Source organism: Acipenser ruthenus, chromosome 33, assembly GCF_902713425.1.
Source record: "Acipenser ruthenus chromosome 33, fAciRut3.2 maternal haplotype, whole genome shotgun sequence".
Taxonomy (NCBI): Eukaryota; Metazoa; Chordata; class Actinopteri; order Acipenseriformes; family Acipenseridae; genus Acipenser; species Acipenser ruthenus.
In genome coordinates, this window is record NC_081221.1 from 13,013,453 (window position 1) to 13,025,549 (window position 12,097).

The window sequence follows — 12,097 nt, forward strand, 5'->3', positions numbered from 1 at the left end:
TGTGGCGTGTCATGTGACTTATAGAACACGCCCTGCCGGAAAGTGAGCGAGTGAGTGCGCTGCCATGACAACCGAGCGACTGCTTGCATGTATGAGAATAAAATGAGTTTACCTTACATGTAGTCGCCTATATATACATGAACAATTGCAACTGTGTCAAAGTAAAATAATAAACTATTATGGCTGATCCTATAGGGTTTTTCACTTTCCTCAGAATGATCCCGCAATATTAAGAAATTAACTGCAACACACATACAATTTTAAAATATTTCCTTTATCTGTTAATATAAGTACCTAGCAATTGCCCTCTATATAAACTTAAGGGAATTCCAATATACATATTGCTGCTTCTTCAGCTCTGATGTTTAATCCGAGTCGAATGTTGTGAAACTTCATTAACAGCAAACTGTGTCCGATTATACTGCTGTATTGCTCTTGATAATATCCACTAGGGGGCAGCAGTGCTTTTAGTTGAAGTCCAGTTCCATGTTAATAAACTGTCAATAGATATGCAATAGGGACTGTAACCACAGGAAAAAGACAACAGTAGTGGCTGAATTTCTTCACGATGTGAACTTATCAGCCCTGTAGGGCCTCCTTAGACAGAGAGGCCACAGAACAGCTCCACCGTGAACAGGAATATAGTCTGACACCCCACATTATGTAGGTGCTGGAAGCCGAAAAAAATGAATTTTTGTACAGAGAAATGCCAAGACACAGGACACAGCTAAATATTTTATTATTCATAAGCAAAAAAGGAAAAGCAATAACACATTTCAATGTGCAATTAACATTTAGTAATTAATTGTTTTTAATTTGCAAGACCAACTAGAAGCTTTTACTCTAATGCATTTTATACATAATATTCCTAAAAAGAATTTAGAACTGTATGTAACAATGATCTATAGTAAACAGCACCAACTACTTTATTAACAAATAAAGCAACAGCAATCAGGGATGAATAGAACCTGAAATATATCAAAATGCTAAAACGCTCTTATTAAAATGATATAGAAATGAAGAGATGCAGGCACAGGCAGGATGCAGCGGGTTACAGTAACAGCAATACTCTTTCACAATGGACTATACTGGCATAGGAAACCAGCAGCAGCAATACACAGGAATAATTGAACTTCCGCTTAACTCACAACACTCACTAAATACAGGTACATGCAATCCAATTAGAATCCAGTTATCAAAGCGGTTTCATGCAGAACGATCTCCTCTGTGCTGCTGCATTCCCCTGCTGGGTTGGGCATGGGCTGGTTTTCTGGGTTGCTGATGGTCTAGTTGTCGGGGTTGCTGATGGTCTAGTGGCCGGGGTTGCTGATGGTCTAGTTGTCGGGGATGTTGATGGTCTAGTTGTTGGTGTTGTGGTCATTGTTTTTGAAGTAGTTGAATCTCGCTTTGGAGGTTCTGTAAGCACAATTCAATTTACATACAAATGATGCCTTAATATCTGACACAGCAGCCAGTACCTTCTACACAATTGACCACCGCCAAAGACAAAGGGCCCAATTCACGTCCCAGTGGTAAAACTGGAGTGAAGACTGGAGGTGTGTTATTATCACTCCTCAAACTTCACTCCTTGCTCCCGCTGTAATTCACCAACGTCCTCATGGCGTTTTTTCCATGTCATTTGATCTGCTCTCATGAATAATTACTTAGTGTTAATACCACCCTTTATACCGTGATAGTGGGACTCTTAAATCTTACAGACAGGACACTAAAACAATGAGAAGCATCTTGAAAACTACACCACATTATTACTGTGTCACTAATTCAATCACACATACTGAGCTGTGTGGGTTACATCATTTGCTGAAGGGTATCAGCACTGATATTAAGACAGAAATGGTACCAACGCCAACAAAAACATTCTGTGAATCAGACCCAAAGTCAGTTATCTACAGGTAATGGCCGCTGCAAAGGGTACTAATGCTGTTCTAGACATTGTGTGTATTTAAATGTGTTTTAAGCTGTTTGAAATGTATGTCGCTGTTTAAAAGCGAGTTTCAGGATTTTAAAACTCCAGTCGCTTTAGAGGTTTAGCTTTTAAAAGTCCCATTAGCTTAATTTACATCTGGGATAATGACTGAACTCGCTGTGCTTAGAAACTGATTGACTGAGAAGATCTGTGAGCTTTACAATATGGGATAATGAAGGGACTTTTAACACACAGCTTCAATGGTAAACACAAGGGTTTGGTGTTGGCAGCCCTTCTCAGGTTCTGTAATCTAGTTTGCTTTTGTTATCAATGTGTGGATGTTATTTGAAATTATACTGCATGTTATGATTCTACCAGAAACCCCTGTGTGTTCATCCACAGGGTATACATTACACAAAACAACCAATCAAAAGAAATCAACAATCTAAACCCAAGCAGTCAGTAAGTTGTCAGTAAGGACTGCAGCTGAAATCTGCCTAGCAGAGGTCCAAATGCCAGTGGAGCAGAAGAACATTTTGTTCAGCAAGAAAAAAACAAAACAAGAGAGCTGTAACGTAACTGACCAGCAGGAAAATGACCCTTAAACAAACCCCATTGTCTGTGTGTGCTGAAAACAAGGCAGGGTGTTCATGTAGTCACACACAGGACCTTGAGTGGTTTCAGCAGTTCAGCACATATTCTTAATTTTAACACAAGTACTCACCAACCAGAACATGTTTATTATATTTACCTTGAACTGTCAGTTTAACAGCCCTGTGAGTGACACATTCCCTGTTGATCCCCACTATACACGTATAATCCTGAGTGTCCTCCAGTGTGAGCTCAGAAATTAGCAGAGAGGCGTTTCCAGAGGAGACTTCATCAGACAGCTTCACTCGACCGCTCCACTGTGCAGGGATGGGTGCGGAGGGGGTCTTTGAATTGTAGATTAATAGAACACATTCTCCCTGATATTGATATGCATACCATGTGACTGCTACATCCTGCCCAGGGGTGGGGGTGTAAGAACAGGGCATCACTGCTCTCCCCCCAACTGAGCCAGAGACATCAACATGGTCTAGAGGAGGGCAATCTGCTATAAGAGAGAGAAGAGACAATAAACTCAATGGAATAAACACCTACATTCTTCTGTTGATGCTATTTCGGTTGTTCGCTTGTATTTATGTTTCAGATCTTTCAAAGACAACGCTATAGATGAAAGGTTGCTGCTGCTTCCACAGTCATGTTCACCACAGTGGGAACATGACTGTGCTGCAATTGCGAGTGAAGGTGCACAAAGCTGTATGTGTATGATTTGTGTGAAAGTCCTCCCTAATAAAAGTTACAATTGAAATCACACAAACCATCCAGAATACAAGGACGTAAACCCGCCGCACAGCAGAGCCACACAGAAACAAATACCAGATCTGAAAGCCAGTTTGAGTTTCAACAAAGCACAATTGAGATTTTTTTTTAAGATGATGTAAACAACAAAGACTAGGCAAACGTCATTAGTTAACAGTGGCCAGCTCTTTACAGTGGATCAGATGTGCTGTACACCTAACACAGTCCCTAATCACTTCCTGTGTTGTTTTCCAACCTGCTCCAATGGTCTAGCAGCAATCTGACCATGTGACCTGCAGCAAAGGTACCAGGATGCAGTAGTCAAAGGGCTAAGCACAATAGAGGGTGTGAAAATGGACTGAAGAATTGGTCAGCACTTCTAGAAGTAACAACATGAGTAAGAAGAACAGAGATGCTCAGGTTGTTCATGAGGTATGATGTGGGGTGTGATGCAGCATGTGGAGCAGCTCTTGTAAGACTTGTACTTATTATTATCAGCTTCATTCAGTTTTGGGAAGCTAAGATACACTACTATTGTTATCTCTCTAGCTTTCAATCACACAATCACCAATACATTGTACGAAACTTTTCCTCTGCACCCACTGCCACTAAGTACTGTATTGTACTGTAAACATCTGGGTAAATGAGGGCCAGTATATTGAAAGCAAGGGCTTCCAAACAGGTGTGTCTCATGCGTTAATTAAGCAAATAACATCCCAGCATGCTTAGGGTCATGAATAAAAATGCAGGACAGGCCTGGTTGCCTATAATTATGGCTAGCATGGCTGCAAGGGGAGACCTCAGTGACTTTGAAAGAGGGGTGATTGTTGGGGCGCGTTTGGCAGGAGCTTCAGTGACCAAGACAGCTCAACGTGCTGATGTTTCACGAGCAATGGTGTCTAAGGTGATGTCGGCATTGAACTCCGAGGGAAAGACATCATCAGCAAAGGGCAACAGCAGGGGGAAGCGCATACTCCAGGATCGTGATATCCGTGCTTTAATTCCAAGTGCAAGGCAAAACAGGCAAGCAACTGCAGATCAACTGACTGCACATTTCAACCTGGGGCATGAGCAGCCAGTTTCATCAAAAACGGTCCATCGAGAACCCTATTAAGTGACTTTACATTGGGGTTTCCATTTTTTTGTCCACTACCTGTATATGGACTACATTAATGTTTTAGGTGGGGAATACATTCGTTTGTTTTGAAGGGCTAATCTATCATAATCTTGTTTATGTATTTTTATATTGTAATCACATAATAACCGAGATTTGTATTCAAGTTGAAATTGTATTACAGCATAAGGAACAGCGTGTTATTGAAAACAATTTAAATGGATAAGTGACTGATTCAAATGACAAAATTAAACATGACTGATGACAATAAAGGTAAAACTCACCCACGTTCAGAGAAACGAAATAAACGTGGCCGTCTTCTACAAGAGCAACATTGGACCAAGCGCTGTGACAGCCGCAGGATCAAGCCTGGTGCTCTCGCAAGAGCGCTCAGCACCATTGAAAACACATAGAGCTGCATTTACCCAGCAGGCAAGCACACCTTTTCACCACAGTGGGAACATGACTGTGCTGCAATTGCGAGTGAAGGTGCACAAAGCTGTATGTGTATGATTTGTGTGAAAGTCCTCCCTAATAAAAGCTACAATTGAAATCACACAAACCATCCAGAATACAGAATCCACAGTTGAATAAAGTTTTATAGATACACGAACAGATGTTTTATCTTCTGTTGCATCTTCTTCAGCAGTCGCAGCTATCCCAGATATAATAGATTTGGTTACATTGTTTCGCGTCAGGAGTTTAAGCATGATTTAACTGCGCAGCAGATTCCCCAGTTGGATGATGAGCTGATAATATCTCTTTAGCAATGAAGCAGGCACGGTGACGTCACCATAATGATAAACAGTAATGCCGCGGGAGTTTTGTACTAAAGCAGGGTCAGCTGCTGCAGGGAAAACAAAGTTTATTTCTGAAACTGACCATTTTAAGAAATGTGAAAGCAGAACGCACAGAAATACTTGGGACTGTAATTAGGAAGTGTACTGATGAGAAAAAAAATGAAGGGAATTCAAATTGAAATGTACAGCAGATTACTCGATGGCAGAAGAACAAACGCCATTCACTAAATTTAGCTCTCAGATTGTACCAATGAAAATATCTAAAATATATGACAACGCGCTTGCGGTGGTGTATTTAATATCGTAAATAGCAGAACAAACACGCTGCGATTTAAACTTGTTTTTACTGAACAATAAACAGTAACATGTAATCATAAGCGCTGTCTGTGTTACATGCTGTCAGATCAGGACTTCACTAACACTGAGCATGGGAGCTGCTGTTTCCCATTACAACTGTACACAATTACAGGCGCGATCACCAATTCCATACACAACACCTGCAAAATATATAAAATACAAACATGCTGAGTTCATTGCAGTCATCAGCTGCATAGATGAACCATTCAGCAGAATGAGGCAACAAACAAGTGAGTACAGACTCAACACACCTGGCTGTAAGATTGCACACAGTTTAAGATTGCACACAGTTACTGGTACACCTGGTGTTGGAAACACTGGTACTGGAGAGGAAAAGGTTGAAAACCACTGGTCTAGATGGACCCTGCATAATAACTGAAGGCTCTGGACAAAACATCTTAGAAATGTCTTCATGGAGAAAGAACAACATGAATAAACAGACTTTTGTCTTTTGCTGCCAGTATCACATTGCTCTCATATTTCAAATCTGAAGTATCTATTTCTGAAACGTCTGCTTCAAAATGATTTGTACCCATAAGGAACATGACATGACAAAGAATACAATCTACATACTGTTATAAATATCTCAGCTTTCTGCATTAGAATTGTTACAGTTTACAATTTTAGAAGTTAAAACTTACAAGAGACTAAGTCAAGTAGACAGGCGTTTGGCTAGTGCCTTCATTACTGTACCTGACTCGTTTGTTCTTTCAATGCTAAAATGTAATTAAATGCTGCCTTTTGCAATTACAAATCCATTTCACCTGAGAGAAGAGTTTGTTGCAGTTTAAAATATTGTGGAGTCTTCCCTGACATTTCACATATTTTACACTGTTAGATGTACTGTTAGATCCATAATCGTCTTACAAACAACATGTTAGTGTAAAATGCTGCTCCCTGTATAGTTTGTAATATAACAGTGTTTGTGTTTGTCCAAAGCTGTTAGTGCTCTGTAGGGAAATCCCTAAACTGCAATGTGCCCCCTACTTTAGTAGAGGTTGTGAAGCACTGCTCTGAGAGAATCACTTACCTGCTGTGAGGTGAGCGCTGTTTAAGATCAGTAGCAGTGCCAGAGCTTGCTCAGTGCTCAGAGCCATTCTCCTCTCCTCTCTCTCTCAGTTTCAGCACAAAGTCCAGCACTCGGGTTAAACTCTATTTGTGTTTGATGCTCTCAGCTCTGTGACTGCACTAAATGCATATTTCCTGTACTGTTAGTTTTACCAGAATGATCTATATGTGTATTTTTACACACCTGCATAGCGTACTGACCACCTCCTGTTCTCAGTGTTGTCTGTGGTTTCAGTAGGACACAAACAGCATGGGTTTCAAAATGGATGGAAGTATTAAAAACCTACATTTAATCTAAGTCTTTTAATTTGCTTTGGTTTAGTTCTGGACTGGATTTGGAAAGTATATTTTCCCAGAAGGATTTAACGGTTTTAATCTGTTCCAGTTTGGAAAGTCTTTCATGATCTCATGAATTCACTCTTTTGTTCTGTTAAGGTACTTTTTAAGGTATTGTACCAGTATGTAAAATGACCTGTTAATGACCCAACAGCAAAATGAAATCAAAATGTTACCCATGCACAGAACTGCGTACAACATAAAAGGAAATGCAATTAGAAAAAAAAAAAATACAGTTTCCAGAATTAAAACCGTATCCAAAGTCAGTATTGAAAGTTGCAGAATATAGTGCTCGATAAGGCCCTAATGTCACAGTTCACTTGCAAATGAAAATGCACAAAAGCAACAACAGATTTAAACAAATATACCTCACAGTATCTAACACTGTTCAATGATTAACTGTTTCACATTCCAGTAGCTGGTCTCGTTCACTTTGTTGTTGCTGCATTTCCATCAGGTGAAACTGGAGGAAGCGCTGTGTAACTGCACAATACAGACACACTGAAAAAAGCAGGCTGTGACGGATAATCAAATAAATTGTAATATTGAAGAGATGGGCTTTGTATCAGAAAACTGGTGGAGGAAACGGAAATGGCGAGTGACGGGTAAGTGCATTCATTTGTGTGTGTGTGTGTGTCTATATATATATATATATATATAATATGGGAATTGATTTGTTTCTTAATACAAGGACGGTAAAACGCGACTGACGTGTATCTGAATGTCGTATATCCCAGTGCTGACCATGTCAAGTTTGTTTTAAATACTAAATACTAAACAATAAATTGGTGCGTTGGTAATTCATGAAGCTTTTCTTGTGTGCTGTTAAGCATTAAGAGGTGAAGGGGGTGTGATTAACATGAGATATTATATTAGCTGTCTCTGCTCTATCTCCATACAAGGTGTGAAACAAGTTCTTTATCTCAAGCGTCACACATTCTGCAGTACGCCTCAGCCACAGTGTGGTCAACTTAAGCCTCACGTCATCTGCTTTAAACATTTAGGACACACGTCATGTGATAATATTAGAATCAACCATCAGTTCCGTGTGAAAGTATATTTAAACTTGAATTCATCAACTTAGTGAAAGTGAGTTTGCAATGAATTGCTATGGAATAAACCCAGCATGATCCCTCTCCGTCTACCTGCCCATATGAAAGCTCAGCAAAGTTCAAGAACAGTTTTGTGTGGTAAATGAGAGGCAAAGAGGGATTCAATAGCATGGTGAAGCACAGTAAACTGCAGGAGTACTGTGCAAATTCCTCACGGTTAAACATTTTCAGTTTCTAATAATCTGCCCTTTAAAAGCTTTCCGTTGCTGTTTCTGACACAGGAAGTCTATCCAGAAGTGTCTGTTTTGTTCAGAGCAGCACAGGGCACAGAGCAATCTGATTGTGAACACTGTTACAAAGGGAGAGCATATGGGGAAAAAAAGATTAAGCAGAATTGTATCACCCAAAAAATAATATATAAAATATAACAATAACATATGAAATATAAAATCAATTGCAAGTTGTTCTTTGCTGTTTTTCATCTTGATTTTCACCACTGCTGTACATGACCTGTGTGATCCCACATTCTACTGAGATAGCTGCTAATTATGCCTCAGGATCAGAACCTGTGCTTGTATTTATTTCTGCATACAAACCATGAGCGTCTTATATCAGGTTAGAAGTGGATGAAGTCTCAATAGAAACATCAGCAGTCCCTGTTTACCAATGAAAGGGCTCTGCCCATCATCAATGGTGCTGTGCAGTGTGTGCTGTGCAGTATGCGTGTGCAGTGTGTGTGTACGTGCTGTACAGGTATGTGTACTGTACAGTGTGTGTGTGTGTACTGTTTGTGTGTGTGTGCTGTTTGTGTGTGTGTGTGCAGGTGTGTGAGTGTGCAGTGCGTGTCTGCTGTTTGTGTGTCTGTGCTGTTTGTGTGTGTGTGTGTGTGCAGTGTGTGTGTGCTGTGTGTGTGTGTTCTGTGCAGTGTGTGTGTGCTGTTTGTGTGTGTGCTGTTTGTGTGTGTAGTGTGCAGTGTGTATGCTGTGCAGTGTGTGTGTAGTGTGCAGTGTGTGTGTGCTGTGCAGGTGTGTGTGCAGTGTGTGTGCTGTGCAGTGTGTGTGTGCTGTGCAGTGTGTGCACTGTGTGTGTGTGCAGTGTGTGTGCAGTGCAGTGTGTATGTGTGCAGTGCAGTGTGTGTGTGTGCACCATCCTTTCGTATTCTGAGCCCTGGCGGTGAGATGAGGTTCAGAGCTCTGTAAGCACATCATGCAACATATTCACACCACGCATGTGTTGCTCTTTTGCATAGTGGTTGAGATGCTCGCTTGTGGTGTGTGTGGTTACTGGTTTACACCCAGTCTCTGTCATGTTGTTTAATGTTGTGAATCGGATTCAATGATGAAAGGAAATATTAATTATTAAAATATTAATATTTGTGAGCAGCCATGTTCTTACTGTCAGCGCTGCACTCTAGGGACTGTCTACCAATTACAACACTGTCAGTACTAGGGACTGTCTATCAATTACAACACTGTTAGTACTAGGGACTGTCTACGAATTACAACACTGTTAGTACTAGGGGCTGTCCATCAATTACAACACTGTAAGTACTAGGGACTGTCTACCAATTACAACACTGTTACTATTAGGGACTGTCCATCAATTACAACACTATTAGTACTAGGGACTGTCTACCAATTACAACACTGTTAGTACTAGAGGCTGTCTATCAATTACAACTCTGTTCGTACTAGGGACTGTCTACCAATTACAACACTGTTACTACTAGGGACTGTCTATCAATTACAACCCTGTTAGTACTTGGGATTGTCCATCAATTACAACACTGTTATTACTAGGGACTGTCCATCAATTACAAAACTGTCAGTACTAGGGGCTGTCCATCAATTACAACACTGTCAGTACTAGGGACTGTCTATCAATTACAACACTGTAAGTACTAGGGACTGTCCATCAATTACAACACTGTTAGTACTAGGGACTGTCTACCAATTACAACACTGTTAGCACTATGGACTGTCTATCAATTACAACACTGTCAGTACTAGGGACTGTCTATCAATTACAACACTGTCAGTACTAGGGACTGTCTATCAATTACAACACTGTAAGTACTAGGGACTGTCCATCAATTACAACACTGTTAGTACTAGGGACTGTCTACCAATTACAACACTGTTAGCACTATGTACACACAACAGCTTATTGACAGATGACCATGTATTCAATGTCATATCATTGCAGCCTCTACACTGTTATATACATCACATCCAGCCTGATTGTGGAGCTGCTGCAGAGTTGTAAGCTGTCCTGCCCCTATCGCCTCAGTCCATTGGTTCCAGGCTCTCCCACCTGATCCCTATCACAGATAGCCCCTGCTGGGCTACAGTACATGATGCAGCAATGTCCACTGATCAGAGCTCCTTACACTATTCCTGGATGTGCTATCATTTAGTAGGAACTCAGCAACTGGATGATAGTGAGATTTAGATCCACATGATTTCAAGGGCTGGTTTTCAGAAACATGCATGCCATTGATAAAAACAATGCTCTTGTTATGCTATGATGGGGTATTAATATTTGTGTAACACTTTGTGTAGGCCAAACCCAGGCATCATCCTCTAGTGAACTGTATCCCACAGCACAGCGTTGCCCAGTGATAAGGGTGCTTGTGTTTATAAGGAATATTAACTATTGATTTAGAATCATCCCTCGTGCTTCTTACTAGCTTTATTAATATGCCTAGTCCCCTTTTCTGTGCTGAGAATCGTTTGTTTTATTATATATTTTTGTTTTACATTTCAGATATCCTGTTGTAAGAGTTTCCCACAGTAAATCTTGACTCAGCCACTGACTCACTGTGTGCGCCCCTGAGCAAGTCACTTAACCTGCTTGTGCTCCGTCCTTCGGATGAGACGCAAAACCAGCAAGTTCCTATTGGAAGGGACTCTGCAGCAGCAGTTGTGATGCAGAGTTCACCCCCCTAGTCTCTGTAAGTCGCTTTGGACAAAAGCATCTGCTAAATGACTAATTAATAATAATAATAATAATAATAATAATAATAATAATAATAATAATAATAATAATAATAATAATAATAAATAACAGATCTGCACAGTGATTGCAGTTGGAACACTGGAGTAAGAATTCCAACACATGACATCACCGCGTTCCAGGAAGCAGGAACAACTTTGCATCTCTAGTGCTGTCTTCAGCAGAGGAAGTAGGTGGAGCAGTTCCTAGAGCTCATGAGATCTGAGAATCATTGCAAAGCCTTGGTTAGCAGCCGATTCAGGATGCAGACCATCCTTCCCAGCAGTCCCTTACAGCAGCTTTGATAAGCGTGGCTGGTGTTCCGTGTGGTTTTGACTGCACTTGATTTGTCGTGTGCTGTGGCGCAGAGCTGGGATTGACCCCATTCCCCCGGTTAGGAGTGCTGTGCTCTGTAAACCACACTGCGCCCTCTAGAGGAACTCCGCTTCAACTCTCTGTATTTCTGCATCCGTCTCCTGACCGCTGTTATCTTTCACCATTAAAGAGCACATGAAAGACTGTACTAGTGTATGAACGAGAGGACACCATTCATCCATCCTAGTAGCTGATTGATCTCAAAGCATTGTCAAGTTGTTTCTTCAAGGATCCCAGTGATTCAGCATCAGCAACATGGTTAGGTAACCCTTTGTAACACTTGGTAACTCATTCCACACCCTCACCACTCTCTGTGTAAAGAAGTGTCAGCTACCCTCTGTCCTGAGTCACTGCACTTCATGAAGCTGTGTCCTCTGGTCCTGGTTTCTGCGCTGTGCTTAAGATTGTAATGAACTCAATGATCTAAATGGTGGCAGGTTTAATACCACAACCATAAAACTAGGACATTGTTTCACGGTGCATTCACAGCATTGAGTGACATTGAAAAGGGATTTATTATAAATCACCCTGACTCAGAAAAAATACCAGAGCAGTGTGAATAATATAGTTACTAATTCAACAGTATCCTCTCCATTAGTTTAAGAGATCACAATACAACCCTATGGGTGTTTTCGGGACCTGTGACTCAGGCAGCGTTTACTGGTGCCTGTGGAATCTAGGGAAACAGCACCACCTGCTGTCGTAGAGCCGCCAGTGCTCTTGTCCTGCT

The 12,097-nt window shown here is 40.9% G+C and overlaps 1 protein-coding gene across 1 annotated transcript; it reads right to left on the minus strand.

The window, feature by feature from the left end:
* Positions 1-722: 722 nt before the first annotated feature.
* On the minus strand, positions 723-6,711 carry LOC131704972 (T-cell immunoglobulin and mucin domain-containing protein 2-like). Its single transcript, XM_059006776.1, has 3 exons — positions 6,573-6,711; positions 2,679-3,023; positions 723-1,416 (listed from the first exon to the last, which is right to left on the minus strand). Exons 1-3 carry the CDS (start codon positions 6,637-6,639, stop codon positions 1,196-1,198), a joined length of 633 nt encoding a protein of 210 aa, XP_058862759.1. The 5' UTR covers positions 6,640-6,711; the 3' UTR covers positions 723-1,195.
* Positions 6,712-12,097: the final 5,386 nt, after the last annotated feature.

Bases quoted from the DNA above. Each gene is read 5' to 3' on its own strand.
- LOC131704972 (XM_059006776.1), bottom strand. From the start codon at position 6,639: ATGGCTCTGAGCACTGAGCAAGCTCTGGCACTGCTACTGATCTTAAAC. The intron at 3,024-6,572 runs GTAAGTGATTCT...TCTCTCTTATAG, and splicing joins CAGCGCTCACCTCACAGCAG to CAGATTGCCCTCCTCTAGAC. The intron at 1,417-2,678 runs GTAAATATAATA...TTGTGCTTACAG, and splicing joins TGTTAAACTGACAGTTCAAG to AACCTCCAAAGCGAGATTCA.